General features: G+C 57.7%; 1 protein-coding gene and 1 long non-coding RNA gene across 2 annotated transcripts in view; both read right to left on the reverse strand.

Moving 5' to 3' along the window:
* Positions 1-4333: 4333 nt before the first annotated feature.
* Positions 4334-5190, reverse strand: LOC120602839 (uncharacterized). The gene is made up of 3 exons (XR_005652860.1): positions 5053-5190; positions 4855-4946; positions 4334-4571 (listed from the first exon to the last, which is right to left on the reverse strand). It is a non-coding gene; the product is annotated as an uncharacterized LOC120602839 (long non-coding RNA).
* A 2349-nt stretch (positions 5191-7539) lies between these two features.
* MOV10L1 (Mov10 like RNA helicase 1) overlaps positions 7540-23990 on the reverse strand; it is a 43546-nt gene continuing 27095 nt past the window's right edge. The window contains exons 13-22 of the mRNA XM_039863105.1: positions 22106-22164; positions 21567-21664; positions 16717-16825; positions 16399-16583; positions 15648-15794; positions 15204-15325; positions 13981-14080; positions 13127-13291; positions 11894-12067; positions 7540-8052 (exon numbers count right to left, since the gene is read on the reverse strand). Coding sequence (XP_039719039.1) covers positions 7540-8052; positions 11894-12067; positions 13127-13291; positions 13981-14080; positions 15204-15325; positions 15648-15794; positions 16399-16583; positions 16717-16825; positions 21567-21664; positions 22106-22164 — 1672 coding nt within the window. The remainder of the gene's footprint in view (positions 8053-11893; positions 12068-13126; positions 13292-13980; positions 14081-15203; positions 15326-15647; positions 15795-16398; positions 16584-16716; positions 16826-21566; positions 21665-22105; positions 22165-23990) is intronic.

Raw genomic sequence — 23990 nt, forward strand, 5'->3', positions numbered from 1 at the left:
CAACCTAGACATCCCCAGTTAACTCAGCCACCCCCCAGACAACCCATCCGCTCCCCAGACAGTCCAGCACAGATATCCTTAAGGCCCCCCCGAAGCCAGAGTGGTGCTGCTGGGGGTGCTTCCTTGTTGCTTTCCAGAAGGGCTAGGCTGCTCTCCCTCCGTGAAAAAGAGGCTCTGTCTCCTGGTCTCCCCCTGCTCTGGTGTCTGCGCCCCACGGCTGGGGCGTGTGTCATGCTCCGTTGGCTGGTTCCTGATTTCCAGTGGGTTTGTCTACCTCTGAGAGTGCCTTTTTCTGGCTGATTTGCAGGAGAGGGACATTCCAGCGTCCTTCTCAGAGGGGGACAGTTCGCCCTTCACACGCATTCTCCAGTGGCCTCTGACTTCGCCTTTCTGCTGAGGTGGGTCAGCTGTTGAAGTATCTTGCAACTTGAGGTTCCGGGCGTGGCTGTACCCCATTCAGCAGGAAGACCAGCCCGGGGCAGGACGCAGCGTGGCCTCTCTCCGTAAAGTGAGCTGGTTTTCCCAGCACCGCCAGGCGCCACGGCCCCTGTGCAGCAGTCAGTCCCTTTGCCAGGCCTTCGTGCCCGTGGCTTGGCCGTGTGCCACACACGTGCGGGACCGGCCCCTCTACTCCTTTTCCATGGCGCCTTTGGAATTCACGACCCTCATGTTCCCACGTACGTTTTGAAAGGACTTGGTCAAGTTTCCGAAAAGGAAATCCAGCTGGGACGCGGGGTCGCCGTGGCCGCCCACTCGCTGGGGGGCTGGAATCTGTGCTGCCGGCCCTGCGGAGAGCGGCCAGGCCCCGCCCACCCGGGTGTCCGCCACGTCCTGCCGTGAACGAAGCTCCTTCTCTGCGAAGGCCCCGTTGCCTTGGTTTGTCAGTTTCTCCGCAAGGGCCCCGAGTCCTGTGATGCGTTGTGGCCCGTTATCGTGGTGCAGAGAGCACAGATGGCCGCCACGTGGCCTGCAGAGGTGCCTCTGGAACATGCTGGGTGCTTAGGGCAAGCTGTGGGGGACGGGTCCATGTGGCACTGTGCGCTCTGGGGAGCGCCAGGCAGTTCTCCTCCCAACGGCATGGTGGAGAGCGACAGCAGGGGCCCCTGGAAGAGCTGAGGCCTGGACCCCAAGTCCTGCAGCCTCGCCACCCCCACTGTGGCAGCCACCTCGGATGCTGTCCTCACTTCTAGGGAGGGGCGTGGGTGTAGGGACCAGAGTGCAAGCAGAGGTCCTCGGTGACACTCGGGACAAGGGCTTGAATCTTGCAGAGACCCCCAGCTTGGTCCTCGCTCCCTTGTCCCCCTCCCCAGGAGAAGGGGTGGGGAGGGGCAGAAGACAGGGTGACACCAGCAGTCCTCATACTGCAAGACTGGAGGGACAGTTCTCAAATCCGCCTCAGGGGGCCGGCCGCACTGGAGGACCCTATCTGACATGAACACGTGGCTTTTGCCACATGGAAGGGTTTCGAAAGAGGGACTATCACGAAACTTTTATTCCCATGTCTTTCTTTGGTGAGCAAGTTTTACTGACTCTTTTATCTATGAAGATAAAAACAGAAAAAAAGGCAGTGAGGGGCCGGCCTTGCCCAGCCCTGAATGAGAGTCTCCCCTGAAGACGGACAGCTCGTTGACTAGAGCATTCCCAGTTCACATTGCTTCCTGTTTGGTTCTTTGTGAAAATTTGCAATTGTGTGTCATTTTGGTTGCGTATTTACGGTGAATGTAGGAATAGCAGTCCAGATAAAATTCTGGTCACCAGATTCTGCCACGTGGCCTCGCGAGTTAAAACGCCCGTCCACCTCCACACACGCGCACTTGGAGGGGCAGCAATCCCTCCTTTTGATGGCTGACACCAGTAAAGGGTGGTGTCAGCCCACACCTTCGTCCCAGGTTGGCCGGGAGCTCCGTCCCCGTGTGCCCCTCTCCCTCTGGCACAGGGAGCACAGTGGTGGCCGTGCCCTGCTGGTACAGCCAGCGCTTCACTGGGCTCTGCAGGGCTGTGGATGGGGACAGGCTCATGGCTGCTGTGTGGCCTAGATGAGAACCACTGTCTGTAACGTCTCGTTGGGCTGAGATTCTGCGGGAGGCTCTAGGGGAGGAGGGCCCGCTAAGGTTCCGGCTGGGGAGGGTGAGTGGCTAAGTGGCCCAGGGTGAGCGTCACATTGCAATGGCATTGTGATCCCACCGGGCGCACCGGAAAGGCTGCTGTCATGTTCTGCCGGCAGCACGTGCACTGTGGCGGGACGGACGCTTCACACAGCGTGGAGGGCAGTTTCAGACAACCTACAAATGAGTGGCGGTTTCGAACAGTTTTCAGGCTTCATTTAGGGGATCTCCAAGCCAAATGTTACCCCCGTGCAGGCTGCACCTGCCTGCAGGAAACCTTCACCCCTGCTTCCCAGGTGTGCTGTGCACCTGCTCCTGTGGTTGGCGGACCTGTGTGGCCAGCCGCCAGGCCCTCTCATCCAATTGTCATCGAGCGGTTCCAAGAGGCTCCACAGGAGCACCAAGTCCTCCAGAGTGTCCCGGCCTCCCACCACCGGACACACCTCTGGATCACTGCCAAGGTGTCTCGTCTTGGGACACCGCCCACCATGGACCCCAGCCCAGCAGCCCCTTGCTGCCTGCAGGGACTGCTGTCGTCCTGGTGCTGGCAGTGACAGAGGCCCCGGGCCTGTCGCCGTCTCCCACGTCAGAGCAGGGCCCAGAGCTGGGTCGGCTGGGCCCCGTGCAGCGCTGAGTAGGTATGGACACTTCTGGGGTGGCAGCAGAGCCCCACGACACCTGGCGGGCAGGGTGAGGGGACCCACACCAGCTCTGCCGGACTCAGCAGGCTGCCTCTCCATGGAGGGGCTTCCCTTTCAGCCCCGCCATTCTCAGGAGTGGGTTGGGAGCCCACGCTGAGTGTCTCTGGAGAAGCTTCTGGAAAGCAGCCGAGGCCCAGGACACTCACACCAGCCTCTTCCTACCGTGCCTCCCGCCAGAGGCTGAGGCAGGAGTCTGTCCCTGCGGCAGGGCTGGCTGCGGTCTGTCACAGGAACCTGGACCACCTCAGCACCGAGGAGCTGGCTCCCTTGTCCCCGTCCCCTGCTCCACAAAATGCCAGGCACACTGTGCGCACTGGAGCCTCTGGCTGCCCTCAGCCCTTGGCCTTGGAGAACCTGTCCAGGCTCGAATCCACGGCCAGACAGTTCTGCAGTGTGCGCCCAACGGGGCGGGTCACACGGCCAAGTGTGACCGCGCTTCCTGAGTTGCCTTCCGCTGAGACTGCCTGAGGGGGCACAAGGTGACCCGGCACCCAGGCACATCCCGGGACAGGGACAGCTGTGCATGAGGCACGTTTCCTGGAGCACCAGGGCCAGGCCTCTTCACGTCCAGCCCCTCCACTGCCAACCGACTCCCAATAGCTGTTCGTGGGGAGTCTGCAGTCAGGAGAGCCCCAACCCTGGGGCTGGGGACCAGTGTGGGCTCCGGGCTGGGGCACTGGAACCTCGGTTTCCCCACCTGTAAACCGGGGAGGCGGTGCTAGCAGCATTCCCAGTGGCTAGCGGAGGGCCTCGCCCCTTCACAGCGCACGCACCCCGCCCTGGTTCCTCGTGGGGCCCACAAGGTCTTGGGCTCCGACGGGCTCTGCATTTCTCCCTCACCATGGCTAATGCAGTGCCAGGGGCTCCGCCTGGGCCTGCACGCTCGCCCCACCACCCCAGGGGCCTTCCTGGAGGAAGCGGTCACACGCTCCCAACACCAGTGCCAGAAGCAGCCTGCGGGAGGAGTCAGGGGCGGGAAACGCTTCCCTCCCAGTGACGTGCTCGAGGGCCGTCTCGAGAGCAAAACTGTGTGGCCCTGGCGGTTCCCAGAGTTCTTTGGACAAGTGACTTCTGCTTCCTGAGCAGAGGAGGCTGGCCCCATGAGGAAGCCTGCTGTGGGGCCGTGTCTGCAGCTGTGAGGAGCCGAGGGTCCTGAGCCGCACTGCCCCAGTCTTGTCACCCGGATGGACCTGCCACCGACTCAGACTGCTGCCCCCCGAGGCTGCTTTCTGTGGTTTGTGAGACACGGGCTCGCTCTGCCCTGCCCAGGCCCCGGTCCCTCTGCTGCAATGCTCAACGCACCTGTACTGGGCACCTGGTCAGAGGGGACACGTGGGGCTGTGACACCAGCTGCCAGCCTCGGCCGAGCCCGTGAGTCCTGGGCATTGCACGGCCAATGTTCGGCATGAGCGCTGGCCCCACACCTGGGGAGGACGTGGGCCCAGCAGGCGTCAGAGGCCATGTGAAAGCGTAATTGTCCCCCCACCCCCGACCTGGCGCGTTGAGGTGGAAAGCCACACTGGGTTCCCACTGGAGCGTTTATTTTGGTGATGGGTGCAACGCAGGAACAGGCTGGCGTGTGGAGCTGACGCAGCGTAAGCAGCCGCCGACCGGCCACGCGGTGCCCCTGCTCGCGGCCGAGGCTGCACCAGGAGGCCAGCCGCTCCGGGCTGCGAGCTCCGGGATACGACGCGCAGCCTCGGCCGATCCGCAGGGCTCCCACAGTCTTCCCTGGTCTCTGGACCCAGCCACGTTCCAGCCTCATCTGAGATGGGGAGAGGTGGAGAGGCGGGGCGTGAGCTGGGGTCCCCGCAGGGGCCGGGGCGCATGGTGGCGTGCTGGGCATGCCTTCTCTGCAGTGTGGCTTTCACAGGGTGCCTGTGTTGGCCTGTATTACCTGGGCAGGGAAGGGTGACCCAACCGTGACAGCGTTCGAGGAGTGGACCCGCACGGGAGCAGGACCCGCTCCTCCCCGTGGAGCCAAGGGCGGCAGCGGGGAGGGAGGGGCAGGGTTGGCTGTCCTGGGGGACACGCGGGGGGGGGCTCACTTCTGCAGGCTCTGCAGCTCCGGTGGCAGGTCACAGCCCGTATACACGCCATTCGTCACGCTGTACTCCAGCAGCGCACCAAAGCAGGGGTCCTGGCAGACACAAAGGCCTCAGAGCCACCGCCGCCCCGCCCCCAGGCCCCACCCTCCTCAGAGACCCCGGCCCACAGGATGAGGGGTGTGTGGGGGGATGGCTCACTCTGACGAGAACGTGAGGGTTCCCCAGCACAATCAGCAAAGCTTTGGGTCTGGTGATGGCAACGTTGAATCTTTTTGAGTTGGACAAGAAACCCAAAAAATATCTGTCGTCTTCAAATCTATCTTCATTGGACCGAACCTAAAACACAAAGGTTAATTAATATAGTATTTCAAGTTTTTTGGCAGAGAAAGAAACTTGATATAAAAAAGCGCTTAGTAACATTCAGCGTTAGTGGGACCTCATTTTTGGTTGGAAAGAGAAAAGCAGTGGGTGGGGGAGGGGCAGGCCTCCCAGTGCAGGGCTTTAGGTGATTTTCCTTTTCCTGCCTGAATTTTTAAAACTTATTTGCAACTGACATTCTGTTCGATAAGAATAATTTACACGTGAAGAGTGGAGATGTGAGAGCTTAGTTTTCGTGTGGAAGCCCCGCCTCTGACCCGCCCCCCACTGCCTCCATTTCCTCCTCCCACTTCTGTCCCCCCTCACCCCGCCTTCCCGGACGTTTTGCCACCTTTTGCCACCAGTGCAGGTAGTAAATAAAGTAAAAAAAAAAAATAAAGCAAAGTGAAACAAATGAAGAAGAAAATTTAGGTAAGAATAGGTGTGAAGAAAGGAGATGATATACAGATAGGAAGAAGTTCCTGCCTCCTGTGGGTAGAAACCAGTCCCCAACCTCCAGTCCCAAAGAATGAAACTGTCCTTGAGAAACCCACAATGCCTCCCTGTGGATCCAGATCTTCCAAACTGGGAGACAAAAGACACTATAGCTCCAAACCATCTATCATCAATATGTCTGTTCAGCACACTGACAGTGGCCAATGCACATGGGTCAGTCCCAGACCAGGAAGCACTGCTGCCTGAGGTGGCTGGGAACCCAGATGCTCTCTCGTGACTCAGGGGGTGTGCATGGGGTGGAGGGGCAGTACCTGGCAGGACACAGCGAGGACACTGGCTGCTGGGCAGGCTCCAGAGCGCCTCCCTAGGGGCAGGGGTGGGGGAGGGATGGCAGAGGCCCCTTTAGGGGACTCCCCCTCCCCAAGGACTGGAGCCTTTCCCACAACAGCAGCCTGGAGAGGCTGTGCACCAAGTGTCACCATGATGGACAGCCAGGAGGGGCACAGCTGGTGCCAAAAGTGGCCCAGGAGCCAAGAAGAGGGAGGGAGCGGCCCAGAGCTGTGGGAGGGCTGAGACCGGGAGTGTCTCAGTCTCCGGAGACCAAGGTCTTGGCTGGGTGCTTCTAGAAACAGCCAGTGTCAAGTCTTGGAACAAAGAACACAGCATTGGAAAGCAGCTCAGCAGTGGGAGAAACCGAGAGTCCTCAGCAGCGGGGTACGGGGGGTGGGGGGGCACCAAGGGAAGGTGCCCAGAGGCTGCCAGACAGTGGGCTCAGAGACTTGGTGGACACATGTCCACCAGCAGCTGCAGCCCAGGACGGGCACCTGTGCAGGCCAGACACATGGTCCCGACAAGGGACAGAAAGCACAGCATACACTGTGGTCCAGCTGCATGTCGAGAAGAAAGGGGACATGTCTCAGCTGTCGAGCAGACGTGAAAGCCACCCGCAGTCGGACAGAGAGCAGGCGCCCGGGCACGGGACAGGCCACAAGATGGTGGGGTGATGCCTTCAAACAACGAGGGCAAGCAGCGGAACCCCAATTCAAGAGTGAGGTGATCAAATAAATCTGTTTGATTTGCCACTCACAGGCCTCTGCTGAAGTAAATACTAAAGACAAAACTCAGAAGAAACACGGGGCCAGAGAGCACAGTTAGGACCCGCAGGTAAACTGCTGCCCAGAGGGAAAACACACTTTTCTGATAAAAGCTGGAATTCCTAAATTCACAAGAGCGTGGAGTTAAGAATCAGGAGAAGAGATCGGAAGACTGGCTCCGAGGAACTCGGATCCAGGTGTCACCTCGGCAGTGTCGGTTACTGAGCCTGTGGTCCTGCCGGACGCCCGTGGAGCAGGAGGCAGAGCCGAGGCCAGGCCTGTGTGTGTGGCAGGGACAGGCGCCAGGCAGGGAGAGCGGGCAGCCTTGTCATCATCTGACCACACAGTGGACAGTCAGGTTAGACCCCGACCTCCACCCACACCCCAGACAAACCCAGGTGGATCGAAGGTCGAACGGTGAGAAGTGGATTCAAAACTTTGGGAAAAAAGGGGGAAAACGGCCTGACTTCAGGGCGGGGAAGGGCTCCGCAGACAAAAATGGAAAGCACAGACTATAAAAGAAACGACTGAGCCATGCGAGCAGACACGCGCACGCACACACGCGCACGCGCACACAGAGACCACTCAGCACACACAACCACCAAGGGCCCGGGATGCAGGAAGTCAACTGCGAAATCACACTGCTGAGAACACACACACTCAGATGCAACCGAAGGTGGCGGTGGACGCGAACAGGGTCGTGAGAACATGAGGAAAAGGCCGCTGAACGCGGAAACGACTCTCGAATCCCTGACGCCAGCGGAGTCCCGCACTGCCCCTACCCCATGCCCAGCATGGCTGCTGGGAGCGAGCACGAGCAAGTGTTTGTCTGTAGACACGGGAGGTGGGGCAGAAGTGGCCAGCCCCCGACAGGGCAGCAGGCGGGACATGTGCCACCAAGAGAACACAGCAAGCAGAGGGGGCCCCGCCCACAGCATCCTATCACCAGGGGAGGTGACGTTCCCACACTGCAGACGGAGGGGCAGGCCAGTGGGAGCCCCGCTGGGACTGGGACGCAGGGGCAGGAGGAGGGGAAGGTGACACGAGGGGCCAGGTGCTGCTTCAGGAGCTTGTGTGCACTTCCCTTCTGTGGCCCTGTGGATGAGGAAGCACAAGCGAGCTCGCTGGAGCGGGTCCACACCTGCTTCCGGTAGGGCGTGATCACACCGATGTCACTCGCGGACACCTGGCTGGAGACGCTCCTGGCCAGCAGGCAGCAGTAGCGCATGACCTGGACGGCTTCGGCCGGGTTGAACCATGACGGGCTTCTCCCTTCCCGAGCTTCGTTGCCCTGAGTTTGTGGGGAGACAGGAGAGTGGCTTGTCCGTCACAAAGCCACAGCTGCTCAGGAGATGCTGGTTCGGGGCTGTTGGAGCAAAGTGGGCGCTAGGAACTGGCAGAACGAGGCAGGCGGGGAGCAGGGCTGGCGGGGAGGGCCACGTGGGGGACCGCTGACACAGGGGTGCAAAGTCAGCGGGGCTCGTGTGCACTGCGCACGTGCAGGACCAAAGCTGATGCCAGGACAGGGGGTGGCGGCCAAGCCCAGAGGCAGGGCCGGGCAGGGCAGACCGCACGGCGGCAGGTGGCCGGCCAGCTGCGCTCAACCCAGGTGGCTGCGGCACGGCCGCTCACGCAGGTCCCTGCGCCCCCACATGCAGGTGTGGGCCCCCTTTCCCCTCAGTCAGGAGAGAAGACACGCGGACGGCCAGCGGGCACACGCAGAGAGCTCGCCACCACCGCCACTGGGCGATGTAAATTAAAACCCTGAGATCCCGCCTCACACCCACAGGACGGCTCCTGTCAGAAAAGCCCTGAGAATGGCAGTGCTGGCGAGGGTGTGGAGGGGCTGCACCTTCACGCACTGCTGCCGTCGCCGCGGAGAACAGCGCGGTGTTTCTCAAAAACTCAGAAACAGGGTTCCCGTGCTCCCCGGCAGTGCACTTCTGGTGTCCAACCCAAAGGAAGTGACCCTGACCGACACCTGTACGGCCAGGGTCATGGCAGCGCCATCCATGGCAGACAAAGGTGGGAGCAGTCGGGCGTCCACTGGGGGAGGAGCGGAGAAAATGCACTCCGTCCACACAGAGGGACACCTCAGCTTGGAGAAAGACGTTCTGACACCTGCTCCAACATGCTGGACCTTGGGGACACCAGGCCCAGTGCGAAAAGCCAGTCACAGAAGGACAGTGCTGTGGGGTCCGCGTAGACGAGGACCGGGGAGTCAGAGGCATGAGACAGAGAAGAGGAGGCCAGACGGGGCTGGGGAGGGGTCAGTGTTTACGGGGACAGAGTCTCGGTTTGGGAGGCAGAAAGCTGTAAAACTTGGTTGCAAAACGATGTGAATATTGATACCACTGACTATATATGCAAAGTGACTAACATAATAAATTTTGTATGCGTGTTTTACTACAGTTTAAAAAGCGTACACCAGACAAAGCAGTAAGAACACGCTAATTTCCAGGGTGTGTCTGCTGTTGTTAAGCTGTACGTGATCTACCCCTTGGATTTATGATAAAAGGTCAAGACCACTAAAAAACAGATCAATGTGATAGAAGCTCACGTCAGAACTTCTACACTGAGGAGAAAAATTCAGTGAATATCAAGCAAACAAATACAAAAAATAAGGAAACGAAAGAAACAAGTAATAAAAGATGAAGGTATGAAGTTAGATAACTGCAGATTTGAGTCACATCTCATTAAAAGCAGATACTCTTAATTGGATTACATAGAAAAACTCGCTCCTTCTAAGAAACACACCTAAAGTAAAATGATAAAGAAAATAAAAACAGGGCAAAGAGGCGCCGGGTAAGAAGAAAATCGGAGTGGCAACATCGTATTACTACACGGCGGAACTTCAAGCAAAAACCGCGAGGCGGCATGGAAGGGGGTCGTATGAAGAGGGAGATAAAACAATCGGAACCTTGTCCACACGAAGCAGCACACTAGTTGACTACATCAAGCAAGAACCAGCCGAAATTCAAAGAGAATTTGATAAAAAAGGGACGGCACCGTGGGCCTTCCCCACTCCCTGCCACTCGCGCCCCGCGGACAACAGCTAGGTCAGGATGGAGCTGCCATGTGACAGACTCCGCCAATTTCTTTTAAAAATGTACAGGGAACTTATAACTCCCAGGTACAGAATATAAATTTTTTTCGTATGTCTTCAGAACGTTTACCAAAACTGATGAGACGAACACAAATGTTTAAAGCTGAGAGTTCACAGGCCACAGCTCTTGATCACCACCTAAAAAACACTCGAAATAAAAAAGAGGAGCCCAAACGCTCTCGGCCACTTGGAAGTTAAGGAAGACACGTCTCTGTAAGTCTTGGATCGCGAGGAGAGGAGGAGGAAGTCACGTGTCTAGAAGCTATGAAGACGCGTGGAAAGCAGAGCCGCCTGTGAGGGACGCTGCTGTCACCGTGCCTCTCTGCTGAGAGGGTGGGAACAGCGGGACGAAAACAGACGGTGAGGGGACGACCAACGAAGCTGAACTAACGAAGCAGGAGACTCAGGAGGAAACTGTCGCCCGCGGCTGCTTTTCCTCCTGGCCTGGAAGCGGCACAGTGTCCTGTGAAGGACGGTGGCCTCGCCCAGGGCTTCCTCAGGCCACGCTGGCTGGAGAAGCAGCCAGACCAGCACCTGTGGCCAGGACCAGGCACAGCATCTGCCGTGCTGGTGGGGGGCCCGGGGGGGGGTGGTCCCAGCCACAGCTACCTCGGCCTCCTGGGGCTGCCCCGCGGCTCCTCCCCCTGTGCCCCTGTGCTGGGCACTGGGACAGAGCAGCGAGCCAGAGGCCGAGCTTCCTGGGGGAGGGGCTGCCAGTAAGGTGACAGGGCACTGATTTCGTACCCCAGGGGCTGAAGTGGCCCGGGGAGTCCAAGGGCGAGCATGCAGATATCAGCAACTGTGATAAAACCCCCTTTGCTCATAAGGTGGGAGGGGACCGTGGGCTCTGTGCTGGTGTGGCACCCGCATCGCATCCTGAGGGCCGGCACGGAGCCCAGCGCAGCCCAGTGGGCTCCCGGGCGCGGCTGCGGCTGCTCCCTGGGCCCAGGCCTGTGCACCGCACTTTATCCCACAGCACCGTGCCCTAGACTGCTGCAATCTGCAGGTCATTTCTCATGAGAAACCGGCTAAGACTTCGCAGATGGCAGGAGATACACGTGTCAACATGGGCAGCGCTGACCTCACTGCCCGTGTCTCTCCGTGCACCCTCAGCCCATACGCTCAAGCAGTGCTCCCTGGTCACTCCACATCCCTTGGCCTGGCCTCTAGAGACTTGGCGGGACCTCACAGCTCTCCCCCGCTGCCCCACTGAGTCTATCCCAACAAGGAAACGTCTGAGGACAGGCCAAGGGCAGCGCAGGGGACGAGTGTCCTTGGAGGCTTTGTGCCGAGAGGACTGTGTTGTCAGATGTGTGGCTACCAAATCCCAAGGGAAGGCACCCCAGCCACACTCATGCATACCACCACGTCTCCCACAAAGCAGGAGCCCAGAAGTACATGTCAGCTGGTGCCGCCCCAGGAGGCAGGCTGCAGAAAGAGGCAGACTTCAGGGGTGCCTGTGCTAGCTTCTCCTGCCCTGGAGTTGGGGGCACCCCAACTTGGATGAGAACCTGGGGGTGTTGACAAAACGTTTGACTTTTGGTTCTGACAGCCAATTCCTGATTCACATGCCGAATGCAGCGGACAACTGAGCTGTCCTGCTGCCCCGCCCCGTGAGGCCGCGTTGGGGAGGGGGCTCTGGTCCTGCTGCCCTGTCACGTGACCCTGATCGCAGAGTGGTAGGCACTGTGCTGCTGCCCAGCGCCCCTGGGTCCACTGGTCTGTGCCCCGCCCCCCGCCCGCCTTCCTACCAGCTCTTCAATGAGCCTCTGTGACCTGTGACGCCCGCGAGACCTACTCTGGGCCAGCATCGTCCAGGCCCTTTCTCTGTGGGATCATCGAGCAGAAGGGCTGGTCTGGGGGTGTGGGGGAGGGGGCAGAGGCCTCTCCTTCCTGGCCTTACTCCTGGGAAAGAGCAGGGCGCTGCCCCGCCACAGGCACTTGCTAACACCACTGAACTGGTGGCAACGAGCCCGTCCACAGCACCGAGGGTCAGCGCCGGGAGCAGGCGCCGCGGCCGACTCACCCTCACGCCATGGAAGACCAGGGGGAAGCCCTTCCTCGGCAGCTTCTCCCAGCCCAGCAAGGCGGTCACCACCCGGGGGTCTGCGCAGACCTGCAGCTCGCGGTGGTAGAAGAGTCTAGAGGGCAGTGCCAGCAGTGCCGCGTGGGACCTGTAGTTCTTCACCAGCTTCGTGACCTGTGGGGCGAGAGCAGGCGCAAGGCCGCAGTCAGCGTGCGCAGCTGACCGTGCCGGACGCTGGGCGCCTCTGGCTCAGAGGGTGCACGGGCCGAGATCCCCTCGCCCCAGGGACACCCTTCCTCTCCCGGCCCGGAGTCTTCCGCCTGAGTCCAAAGTGATTGGGGAGCCTCAGGTGACTTTCTGGACGAAGGAAGGGTCCATTCCAACAAGCATGGTGCGCATGCGGGAGCCAGGAGTCCCGCAGGAGCCCTGGGGGCCAGCCGCGGGCCTGGCTGCGAGTGGCCTGGGAGTCCAGGCTCAGCTCGGCTGCAGGAGGCATGGGCGGCACGGCGCCCCGGCCCCAGGGTCTGGCTGGCACCCTGCTGACGGCTGCCACTGACACGTTCCTTTCCTGCCTCTGCCTGGCTGGGCAAGTGCACGAGGCAAGCCGTCCCCCAGCACTTCCTGCTGACCCACGGTGACCCGCTCTAACTCGGTCTTTACACGTCCAGCTCGTGAGATGCTACGTGAACCCCGCCTCCATTCGGCACCACGGGCCTGTGTCTGCCCGTAGGCACCAGGGGAGAGGGGGGCATTCAGGCCCCGTCCTGCCCAGCCCGTGGACACCTGCCGGAGGCACGGGCCTCTCCCACGGGTAGGAGGCGCCCGGCCACAGCTGGCTCTGGCTTCTCCCGGCCTCCTGCTGACCCCTCATTGCAGCTCCTCTGATGCCAGCGCCTCTGCGGTGGCCCCGGGAGGCCCCCCTCCTCCCATACACACTATCTATTCTCTGGGGTGATCTGCCTGGTCACCCCACTCACTTTCTGTTCAGTGATGAAGTTCAGCTGTGTCTGCCCTGCACGGCTTCAGAGGACAGTGCCACCCAGCTCACCTGAACCAGAAACCCCGCACACCGCAGCTTCCTGATCCAGCGTGCCAGGGCCCCAAAGTGCAGATTCCCAGGCTGTCCTTCAAGCGGCCGGGTCGGCTGGGAACCTGGTCTGCACTGAGCCACCCCACGGGAACCCTGTGCTTGAACCTGCCGCTGCAGGCACCTCAGGTGGGGTCTGAGCTCACCAGCAAGGGGTTGTAGGCGCCACAAGCACCGAAGGCATCCTCGTCCCTCAGGTACGCTGGCCGGGACATCAGTCTTTCCAGCATAGACACGTTCAGCCCGTAGGCCATGGCCAGTCTGGACTTGATGACTGGCCCGAGCTGCATGGGGTCTCCAGCTAGGACTATCTGTGACACACACAGACTCAGCCACGGCCGCGAGTCAGGGGTGGGAACTGGCTGGCTGGGGCTCGCGGAGAGCAGGCCGATGGCTGGGAGGTGGGCGCGTGGTGGGAACTGCCGTGCACGGTGACAGTGGCTTTGACAAGGACAGCAGAAATGGAGAAAACACAAGCAGGGTGCAGACACAAGCTCCCTTACGGGTGGCCCCCGGCTTCTCCCATCTCCCTTCGCGGGCTCCCTAGACTCTGCCCCATCCCCTGGAGTGTCTGCTGAGCCCTTGGCCCTTCTGCCTGGGTGGTGCCCCAGGCCTGGACCCGGCCATGTGGCTGGGCAGTTGCCCGGGCTACATTCCCGCTGGACCAGCCTGCCCTGCTCTGTCGCTGTGTGGCCTCCGTGCTTGGCCATGGAGGTGACAGAAGGTGGGATCCAAAACATCTCTCCTTGAGGAAGAGGGGGAGGGAGTTCACCACCCGCCCCAGGCCGGGGGACGGGGTGGCCAGGTCCTGGGCGGCGAGCCAGGGCGACCCTGAACCTCACCCCATGCCTCTGCACGCCCAGCAGCTCTCACAGCTGTCACGCATGAGCGTGGAACAGAAGCGTCCCTCTCCTCCTGGTCTCCCGCGGGAGCCCATGACCCGTCCCCCAGAGCCGCAGGAAACCAGGATGAGACTGGCAGGGTGAGGGACAGGCCTCACCTGGCCGTTGAGGTCCGAAACCAGCCCCAGAGGGATGAGGCATTCTGGCTCGCTGGCTTGTCCCGCTTCGTCCACAAACACGTGTGTGAAGTGACCGACTCTAGAGCCAAAGGCGTTTGAAGTGGTCAGCCTGCCAGTGTCCGCCCCGAGGCTCGGCGGGCCAGCCTGGGGAGGGGGCACCCACGCAGGCCTGTCAGGAGCCCAAATGAATCCCTAGTGGCAGCTGGACTATGCACCCAACATGTGCTCTCGTCTGGAAAGACGCGGGGACCCAGGCTAGGGGCTGGGGTCTGCCAGTGAGCCCAGAAGTGCGATGCTGCTGAGCAGCTGTGGGACCTTGCACAGATCATGTCAGCTCTGTGCCTGGGCTTCCTCAGCGTACTGGGTGGAATGGGGTGAGCTGGTCAAGGTGGAGCCCGGCACGGGTGACGCTCCCAACACGAGGGCTACTGCCTCGCCTCCCCGTTTCTGCCTCAGGCCTCACGCGTTTGGCCGGGGACCAGCCTGACCTTCCACTCAACGGGAGCCCAGGGGACCGTGCAGAGCACCTCGGGGCACGGGCAGCCCTTGCCATGTCAGCACTGTCCCCCGCCTCCTGGTAATGCCAGAGCAGACTGGGAGCAGGGACGCTGCTCCAAAGCCGCAGGGCAGGAGCTGTAGGACAAGCCCTGGAGCTCTCGCCTGAGACGGAAGTCCCTGTGTCAGAGACCCGCGGGGTCCCTGCTCCTGTGGGGCCCGACCTCTCTCTTTCCAGGCTCTTGCTCGGCTGATGACACCCACTGACTCCCTACCCCGGGTAAGACACGGGGACTGGCACACTTGTTCTCTACTTCGCGTCCCAATTTCTGCTGAAAAATTTAACATTATGTATCTTTCTCAGACTGTGAGCACTAAAGCTTTCAATTTTGCATCAGCTGTTTGGAGTTACTCCTGTCAGACACAGCAATGCTCCGTGTTCACCCCTTCTCAGCTCCCTGCAGCCCCAGCATCCCACTTGCCACAGGGTGGGCCCAACCTGCTCCTGCCACTGTCCCCAGCCCCTCCCACCCCTCCCCCAGATGACCTCCTTCCTGCCTCATCGTCCACCCCTGGGGACCCTCTCCCGTGTGTCTCTGCACAACCCTCACGTTCCCGACTGGCTCGAGCCCGTGCCATCGGCCCCCCGTCCACAGAAGCTCCGAGGACATAGCCCGCCGCGTGTCCCCACCCCGCGTGGCGCTGACCTCACTCCTATCTGGTAGAAGAGCCCGGCGCTGCTGCAGGTGGTGACGATGATCCTGAAGCGCGAGGCCCTCCAGATGTCCTCCCCGTCTTTGCAGTACGGCTTGACGGCGTCGAGGATCGTCTGGGGGGGAGGCAGTGCATCTTTCAGGTGTTCAGCGTGCCTGTGACCGCACGTCATCACGAAGCTGAAGGGCATTCTCAGGGGCCGTCCCGTGTGGACTGCAGAGCCGTGAGCACGGACGGCATCGCTCCACAAGCAAAGCGGGGCCTTGCGATTTCCCTCAAGGTGCTGGTAGCCAAACCCACCGGACAGCGTCCGAGAGAGACCTCGCACTTGGGGTACAGGGGAGAGGAGCCCAGCACGGGGCGAAGCCGCTGGGGCTGCTCTCATTGACCCCACCACCTAGGCACCGGACAGCCGTTTCCAGGGCTGCGATGCTCACCTCCTCGAACCTGCAGGTGGCATTCACCCGGACCATGGCCGCCGGCCGCAGCACCTGGCTCTCGTGCAGCCGCAAGCACACGAGGTCGGCGGCGCTGTTGGAGGGCGCACACACCAAAATGCGACTGTCTGGCAAGGCGTGGTACACCTGTGACCAGGGCACAAGGGACAAAGGGACATGTCAGCTGTGCGCGCCGACTCAGAGTGGGAAGTCTGGCGCCTGCCCACACCAGCTCGCTGTGTGGGCCCCACACGCCTGAGACTCGGGCCCCTGGTAGCACAGGGACAGCTCTGTCCACCAAGCACACGTGCCCGCACAGCGTGGCAGCGGCTGGGGGGGCTCTGCGCTCCCCAACACCCAACTGCCTCCCGCCCCCACCGGGTGCCGGGCACACGCTCCCTGCTAACTCCCAGCTGACACAAAAATCCCAAACACGCAGTGTCCCCACGCACTGCAGCCTGCAGCGTGGCCACCGGAGCCACTACACGGGGACCCCTTTGCCGCAGGGGAATTCTATGACGTGACTGAACGCTTACTGGTCTAAAAATTAAGAGACGCCTTTCTAAACCCATGAGCCAGGCCTTTAAAGTCCTACATGTCACGGACGACAGAAAGTAGGCTCAGCTAAGCGTGAGAGAACCTAGTTTCCAAGCTCCTTCTAACTTTCCAGTCCCAGTTTACACTGACGCAGAGCTTGACACGGACACGCCACAGAGCTCAGCTGCCTGTCAGCCGGGTGGCCCCTCGTCACCTGCAAGACTGCCTCTATGATCGTCACCGTCTTCCCAGTTCCTGGGGGTCCAAAAAGGATATACGGAAGCGGGCGGCAGTCACCGCTCAGGATCCTCCTGACGGCCAGCTTCTGGTTTTCGTTGAGCACCAGGTTGAAGAATTCCTTCTCCCTCGCTCCTGGGGCCTGAGTTTTATTTCCTGTGTCTGAGGAGAAGGAACGGGTTAGGCAGAGGGGTGCAGTCACAGGGGCACCGGCGCCCCAGGGCTGGGTGGGCAGGAGAGCCAGCTTCTCAAGTGGCCTCCGGCGGCGGCCCCGTGCAGCCCCCGGCATACGCACCCAGGGCACTTATCCCAGCAGCAAAGGCCCCCATCCCCGGCATGTCCTGGGTGGCAGCCCGCTTCTCCTTGGTGGCAGCCTTAGCTTGATCCTTTACAGCTCTCCTATTCTAGAAATAATCATTAAAAAGGGCTTAAAAAAGCTTTGAGCTTACACAGGCTGTTTAGAGTAAACATAATTGTCCGACGTAATACTGGCTTTTTTATTGAACAGCTCTTTGCATGTGTCACAGGCTGTGTCCTCTCGAAATCACAATGAAAATACAGAGTATCTGATAAAAAGCTGCTAAAAAGGTTTTTTTTTTTAAAGTTACCTTTAAAAATAAGTTTTGTGACAACACGGGAACAAAAGATCACATTTCATTTGAGCCCACAGCGTCCTCTCTTCCTGCCTCCAGGGGCGCGGGTGCAGGCAGAGGCAAGTCCAGCACCCTCTGGGTGAGAAGTGCGCCCTGAGCAGAGCCGCACACGCCTCCCAGCTCACGCAAGGTGCCTGTGTTGCTTCGTCAGCCGCGTTCGAGGCCCTGCCCAAGGACTGCGGCATGGGTGTCAACAGCTGGCTGTGTCCTGGACCCACAGGGCTGTTTCCCAACCTTCCCATTGCGGACTTTACTCCTGGAATTTACCCTTGAGAGTGATCACGTGGTGCAGTCACGTGATCACTCTCAAGGATAAATTCCAGGAGTAAAATTGTTGCACTGAGTTTTCTTTTTAAAAATTTACACATATCGCTGAATTTCAGTCCAGGTCACAGCAATGTTCCTTCCCATTACTGCGTGACTTTGCAGAGCAGGACCGGCACACGGCGAGGTGCACACTTGGTGTACGATCTGACAAGTTTCCCCACGTGCTCACTCCGCAGCTGGGACGTGGCCGTGCGCCAGGCCCAGCACCCACTGCCATGGGCCGGGCCCCTTTGGGCCACGCAGTATTGGTGTGAGGGCGGCTCTGTTGCTGGGGAGCGGCCCATCGCGAGACCCACACGGTCTGCTGTCTGGACCCTGTGGGTGACAGCAGGCCACTCCCCGTCGGGGCTGTACAGAGCCAGCTCTCCGAGCCTTGAGCCTCGAGCACGCCTCGTTCTCCAGGGCCGAGTACGGTGGCTGCCAAGCGTTCCTACAGTCTTGCAAGTCTTTTGTCAGACTTATCTCCAATGTTTAAAACATAAAACACACGGATGCTACTGAACGTATTAAAAATTCAATTCTACCAGCCCACCTGTATGGGGAGCTTGCCGTGGACGGAGCCTGCAGGACTGGAAGCTGTTCTGGGTGAGTGGGCGAGGCCGTGAAGGCCTGGCACGCGCTGTGCGTGACTGCGGCCTCACAAACAGTGCACACTCAGGCTACACTCAATTTATAAAACACGAGATTAAATGAAGCGCAAACGGAAATGAAGCCGTCGAGGGATGGGGTGTGAGATGCACGGGGCTGCTGACGGCGTAGCGTGGCGGTTTCACGGCAAGTGCTTTTCTGTAAGCAGACAGTACACTTAGCAATAATGGTGAGGAGCAAACACGTAAGCAGTGATACGTTTATTACCACACACCACACGCTGTACACAACCGCACGTCCGCCTTTATGCTGGCGCAGGGCAGTGGGTGTCTTGCACCAGCATTTCCGTCACGTGCGTAATGTACTGCACAATGACACTGTGGTAGCTGTCACCAGGTGACAGGATTCATCCAGTTCCGTTATCATCTCATGGGCCGTCGTATGTGTGGTCCATGTTAACTGAAACGTCATGTGGCACACGGCTGTATTTGTGTTTGTATTTATTTCTTAGGCAACTCTTGGTTGACCTCACAGATTACAAGGACCTTGTCAGCTTACAGTCCCTTATTTTTTTATTTTTTACTTCTACAGCACCTCATCTTCCTAGGTGGTCTCCCATCCGCGTACTCACCAGGCCTGACCCTGCTTGGCTTCCGAGATCAGACGGGATCAGGCATGTTCGGGGGGCGTGGCCATAGACTGTGTTTATATTTAAAAGTGTTTCTCACAGCTCTTTCTTTTTCATCCCATTTGACAATCTCTACCTCTTAACGGCAACATTTTGAGCACGGACATCTAGTGTGATCACGGATGCTGCTGGACTGAAACCTATCACCTTTCTGTCATCGCATGTTTTAGAGCCTGTTACAAACTCCACGATATAGTTATTTCAACTTTAAAAAGTAAAGTCAGTTACCTTTTTCCAAAACTTGAAAATGTTACCGTAAGAACACATGTCATCAGACGCACACGCTCACACCTCTCTGAGGGCCCAGTGCGGCAGTGCCAGCTGCGGGCACAGTGCTTGCTCCCAGAGGTCCTTGGCGGTTACTCCTCTTGCATGACTGAGGCCTGATGCCCACGCACTGGTGGCTCTGCACCCCCAGCACCGGCCCCCAGCACTCTGCTTCGACTCTGGGGCTGTGGCTATGTTGGTGTCTCGTGTGGGAGGGACCACGTGGCACTTGTCTTCTGTGACTGGCTTGTTTCACTCAGCATAATGCCCTCAAGGTGCATCCATGTTGCTGCACGTTACAAAGTTTCCTTCTTTTGAAAAGTCCATGATCTTTTAAAGAGATTAAAAAAAAGTTTACGCACATATTTACCGTTTCCAGTCCTGTTAAGTCCTTGTGCAGATCACGTCTATCTAGGGCCATTTCCTTATGCCTAAAGGACATCGTTCCTCGTGGGGGCCGGTGTGAGACCCTCTCATCCCCCACTTCCCTATGTCTGAAACGTTGCGTCATCCTCACTCTTGGAAAAAAGTGTTTACTGGCACCAAACTCCAGGTTTTCTCCTTTCGGCTCGTTGAAGATGTCACCCCCCGCCTTCTGCTCGCTGTGAAGTCTGCTGTGTCCTTATTTTGGTTCCTCTGTATCTAATGAGACTTTTTCTGTTTTTAAGATTTGCTCTTTAGTGAGTTTTAGGAATTTAATTATCATGCGTCTTGGTGGTTTTGGTCCTGTTTCTTGTACATAGGGTCTGCTGAGCTTCCTGGATATGTAGACTTATAGTTTTCATCAAAGTAGAAAAATTTCCAGTCATGGTTCTTCTAATTTACCCCTGCTCTCCCCTGTAGGACTCCAATCACAGGTGCGTGAGGCTGTTCAGCTTTCCCACAGCTCAAAGATGAGTTTTTAAAAATTAGACTTCATTTTCTAGAGCAGTGTGAGTTTTCATTTTTTTAAAGATTTTATTCTGTTGTTTTGTAGTTTCTATTGCTGTTTTTAAGCTGTTTCCTACTTTAGTGTCTAGACTGCTGTTAATGCCATCTGACCTATTTTTTCACCTCAGACATTGAATTTTTCATCTCTAAAAGATGACTGTGTCTTTTGTATCTTTTGTGTCCCCCCCGAACGTGCCCGTGTCCTTCTCCCTTTCTGAGCACGTGGGATGCAGTTACGACAACTGGTTTAATATCCATATCTGCTAATTCCGCCATAGTTATTTTTTTGAGTTGGTTTCAACTGATTGCAAATTTTTATTACGGGTTGTTTCTCAGTTTATTTTATTTTTGGATCAGACACCAGACAGTGTGACTTTTGCAGCTTGGCGGGCTGGTGGATATTTTGACACTTTGGGAGCTACGCTCAGCCTCTGTCCTGAGCTGTGGCTGCGTCACGTGCAGGGAGCTGACCCTTTGAGGCTTGCCTCCACTCTGTCAGTCTAGGGACATTTGCTCCCCACACCTCGGGCAACGGTCCATGGAGACTCCACCTGCGGGGCTGTGGGGACACCCAGGGGTTCTTTCCCAGACTCGGGTCTCAACCTTAGAAGCATGCACTGACGAGTCCTCAGCTGAAAATTCAAAGTGGGCGCTCTGTCCTGCGTGCTCCCCGAGGCTGTCAGCTGGGACTGCGGTGGCCTCGCTCGTTCCCCCTTTCAGGAATCACTGTTCTCTGCTGCCTGAGGCTTGAGGTCTGAGACTGTCGCTGCACGTATTGTTTTTCAGTTGTTTAAGGTGGGAATGGGAACCCAGACCCTGTAATTCCATCCTGGTTAATACGTGGAGTTAACATGTATAAAAAGATAATGATCTGCATTTAAAAATGCTACGATCCAGCCAATCCAGAGCGGGACCCACCTAACCAGCAACACCCCCTCCTCACACCTAGCAGCAGGCAGTGGGAGGCGACGGGCGTTTTGCACGTGATACCACATCTGTCCAGTGAAGACTCCTTTGCATTTTCAGAACAAAGCAGATCGGTCACGAAGCACACAGCAGGTGTCTGAAGGGAAACCTGCTGTTTCCTTTAAGAAAATCTGTGATCGTGTGGGCATTCTAAAACCATTATTTTTGCAGTTTTGAAGAGGGGCTATAAAGTGGTAAGAGGATTTCTAAATATTAGACAATTTAAAAATCTGCATTTATTATAAATTTAGAACATACTCAAAAAAAGCAAATTCCAGCGGCACAGAATTACAGGTTATAAGCTCCCCCGTGGAGGGAGGATTTTCCTCTCACTGGAAACACACGGGAAACAACGCCACATCTAGCTTACTCATGGAGCTACACAGAGGGCACAGGACACCACACGCCGCAGGCGCTGTGTCACTACTGCCGGAGACAGCCGTGCAAGGGCAAGCCGCAGGCCTGCTACATGCACAGGGGTCACGATGCCCGCCTCTGCCGGGCGTGTGCTCTCGCAGGCACTTTCTGAGCACGTGTAATCATGCAAGTGTGCCTGTCTGTCCGAACGCACACAGCACCACACAGAGCCCACAGCCTCCCTGTGACTACTTCGGTTTCATTCCATCGTGGTTTTAGGTCGCCTGTGAACGACACCCCTCCCCACCCCCGTCCATCTGACCGCACGCCCAGGACCCGTGCAGAAACGCCGGAGGCACCGGGCCGTACCTTGGAGGCGGGCGGTCCATCGGTTTTGGCGTCCTGTGCACAGTTCCAGCTGCGCGTCACTTGGGGAGTCTGTAAGATGACTTCTTCGGGGAACAACACTTGTAAAACAAGAAGATGAACAAGGGAGACGGTACTGAAAAGCTTTAGAAGGACAAACGGAGGCTCCTGCACGTTGGCAGCTGTTCAGGTCTCTGCCCCCGCCCCCCCGCTTCTGGCCCCTGGAGACTGCCTCTCCACGACGGCTGATGCGTGTTCTTTGAAATGAAAGCCATTTATCAGTCTTCTTGTAAGCACAAAAATGAGTTCTATTATGAAGAGAAAGCACAGTGCAATGGCTTTATTTCCAATAATTATGGGTGCTATTTTTACATAGTTGAAATAGCAAGAAAACGTGGAAACTTCCCAATAGCAAAAAAACACTGATATCACAGTTTTACATCCAATATGTGATTGAGGAAACTGTGTTTTACACAAAAATTTACATGAAGCTCATAAAAATGCTCCGAGAAGTGTCGCACTATCGTTCCACAAAACTATACCTTTCACACCTAAGTGGATGACTTGCTCAAGTGCAAAGTGGCACCGTCTGCTTGTGGTCCTGCCAGAGAGAAAACGGTGTAAGACATCTCGCCTCGAGTTTAGAGGAGTTGAGGCTGGTGGGGGCCGCAGACCCTGAGCGCGCACCCGGAGTCAGGCGCCACTGTGACCTCCCCTGATGCTTCTTCAGAAGCTGGATGGGAGGCAGCGCGCACGCCTCGCAGGGCAGGGTCTTCACAGGGAGTCCTGACGCCGTGTGGAACGCTTTCCCCTTGGAATGTCCCTGCTTTAATGTTTAGAGCGAACTAGCAGGAAGAAACAGGAACCGCGCACATAGAGCGACAGGAAAGTGACCCTGATGAGGAACCGTTCCCAGGACAGTCACTGAAAACTATTGTTAGAAGAAATCGAGGCCTTTACAAAAGTTCAAGTTTGCCTGACTGGCACTGGGCTGCTCCCACATGCAGGTGGCCGGGAGCTCCCAGGGGACGCACAGAATGAGACTTTACAGTCGGAGGGGGAGGGGACAGGGGACTGGGCTAAAAAGGGGGTTGGTTGTGGCAAGGTCACGTCCTTCAGGGGGCGTGAGTGCAGGGGCCTGTCAGGCAGGTGACCTTGCTATTCCTGCCCACTGGGCAAGCCCACCCGGGAGGGCTGCACGGGCTCGGCACAGCCACGCCATTGTGGGCCTGTTGTCTCGTCTTTTAATGCTACAAAAAGAATAAAACACGGAAACTAAAACTCTGTCTTCAGTGGAACGAAAAGACCAATGCTCCAAAGCCCAGATGGAGGAGGATGTCTGTCCCGTGGAGAGCATGTGGCCCCAAACCAGCGAAGGTGCCGGAGCTGACCCACGGCCCCCAGAGCCTGCCACACCCACGCTTCTGTAATGTTCCGATTCGGGCACCTGAAGGACTAGCTGACCATTTCTCACCTGGATGACAGGGTGCAGGGTGTGGGCTCTGAAAGCAAAGGACACCGTCGGGACCTGGTGGCAGGGCACAGAATCCCAAGAGGGGAACGTGAAGCCGGAAGAACGCGCGGGCACGGACCACCCCCAGGGAGCCTCGCACCCCCCAGGGTCCCCGGGCACAAGGCTCCTGGCAGTCCCACTCTGTCCCCTCAACAGGAAGTGGCCCGGGACACAGCAAACGCTAAGACGAGGAAGAAGCAGAGAAGAACCCTCCTAGGACTTAGCAAAACTGACTCTAAGAAAGAAAAAAGACTTTCAGTGGATCCACTGGAGAGAAGAGCTGGGAAGGGACCTAACGCTTGTCCCGCCCCTCCCCCCACTCCTCCCGTGGGCCTCTCACTCCTCTGTGCAGGGGACCCGATTTCTCAGTTACCAAATGTGACAAAAATGTGCCAAGCAAACAAGATGACCTCATTGACCTGCAGGTCAGCCCCTTGGCTCCAACAGCATGAAAACACAAATAAAATTCTTAGGAAGAATTCATCAAAAAAAAAAAAAATCATGGTTTTCATTCTGGGCTCACAAGGAAGGTTTGATATAAAGCTATTCAGTTGAAATGCTTCATCTTATGAATCGGCTGAAAAAAAAAAAGAGATAACTATCTCAAGAAATGCCAAAAAGACAACGAGCATAATAGCTTAAAGCAGAAATTGACGGATAATCCCTTACCGTGATTACGTATAAGGACAGCAAGATACTAAATGGTGAAATACTAGAGATGCCTGCATTAAAATTCGAAATAAGAGAAAGACATAGAGATGAGAAAAAATAACAGACAGGGTGGGGATGGACGTCGCCACAAAGCGAAACTGCAAAGGGGGACAAGGGACAGAAGGAAGCGAGTAGGGAAACTGCTGTAAGTACCAACAGCAGCTGGAGGAAGCTCCACCCTGCACAGATGCCGGCTCTCCCGA

Source organism: Pteropus medius, unplaced genomic scaffold (assembly GCF_902729225.1).
Source record: "Pteropus medius unplaced genomic scaffold, Ma_sr-lr_union100, whole genome shotgun sequence".
NCBI lineage: Eukaryota > Metazoa > Chordata > Mammalia > Chiroptera > Pteropodidae > Pteropus > Pteropus medius.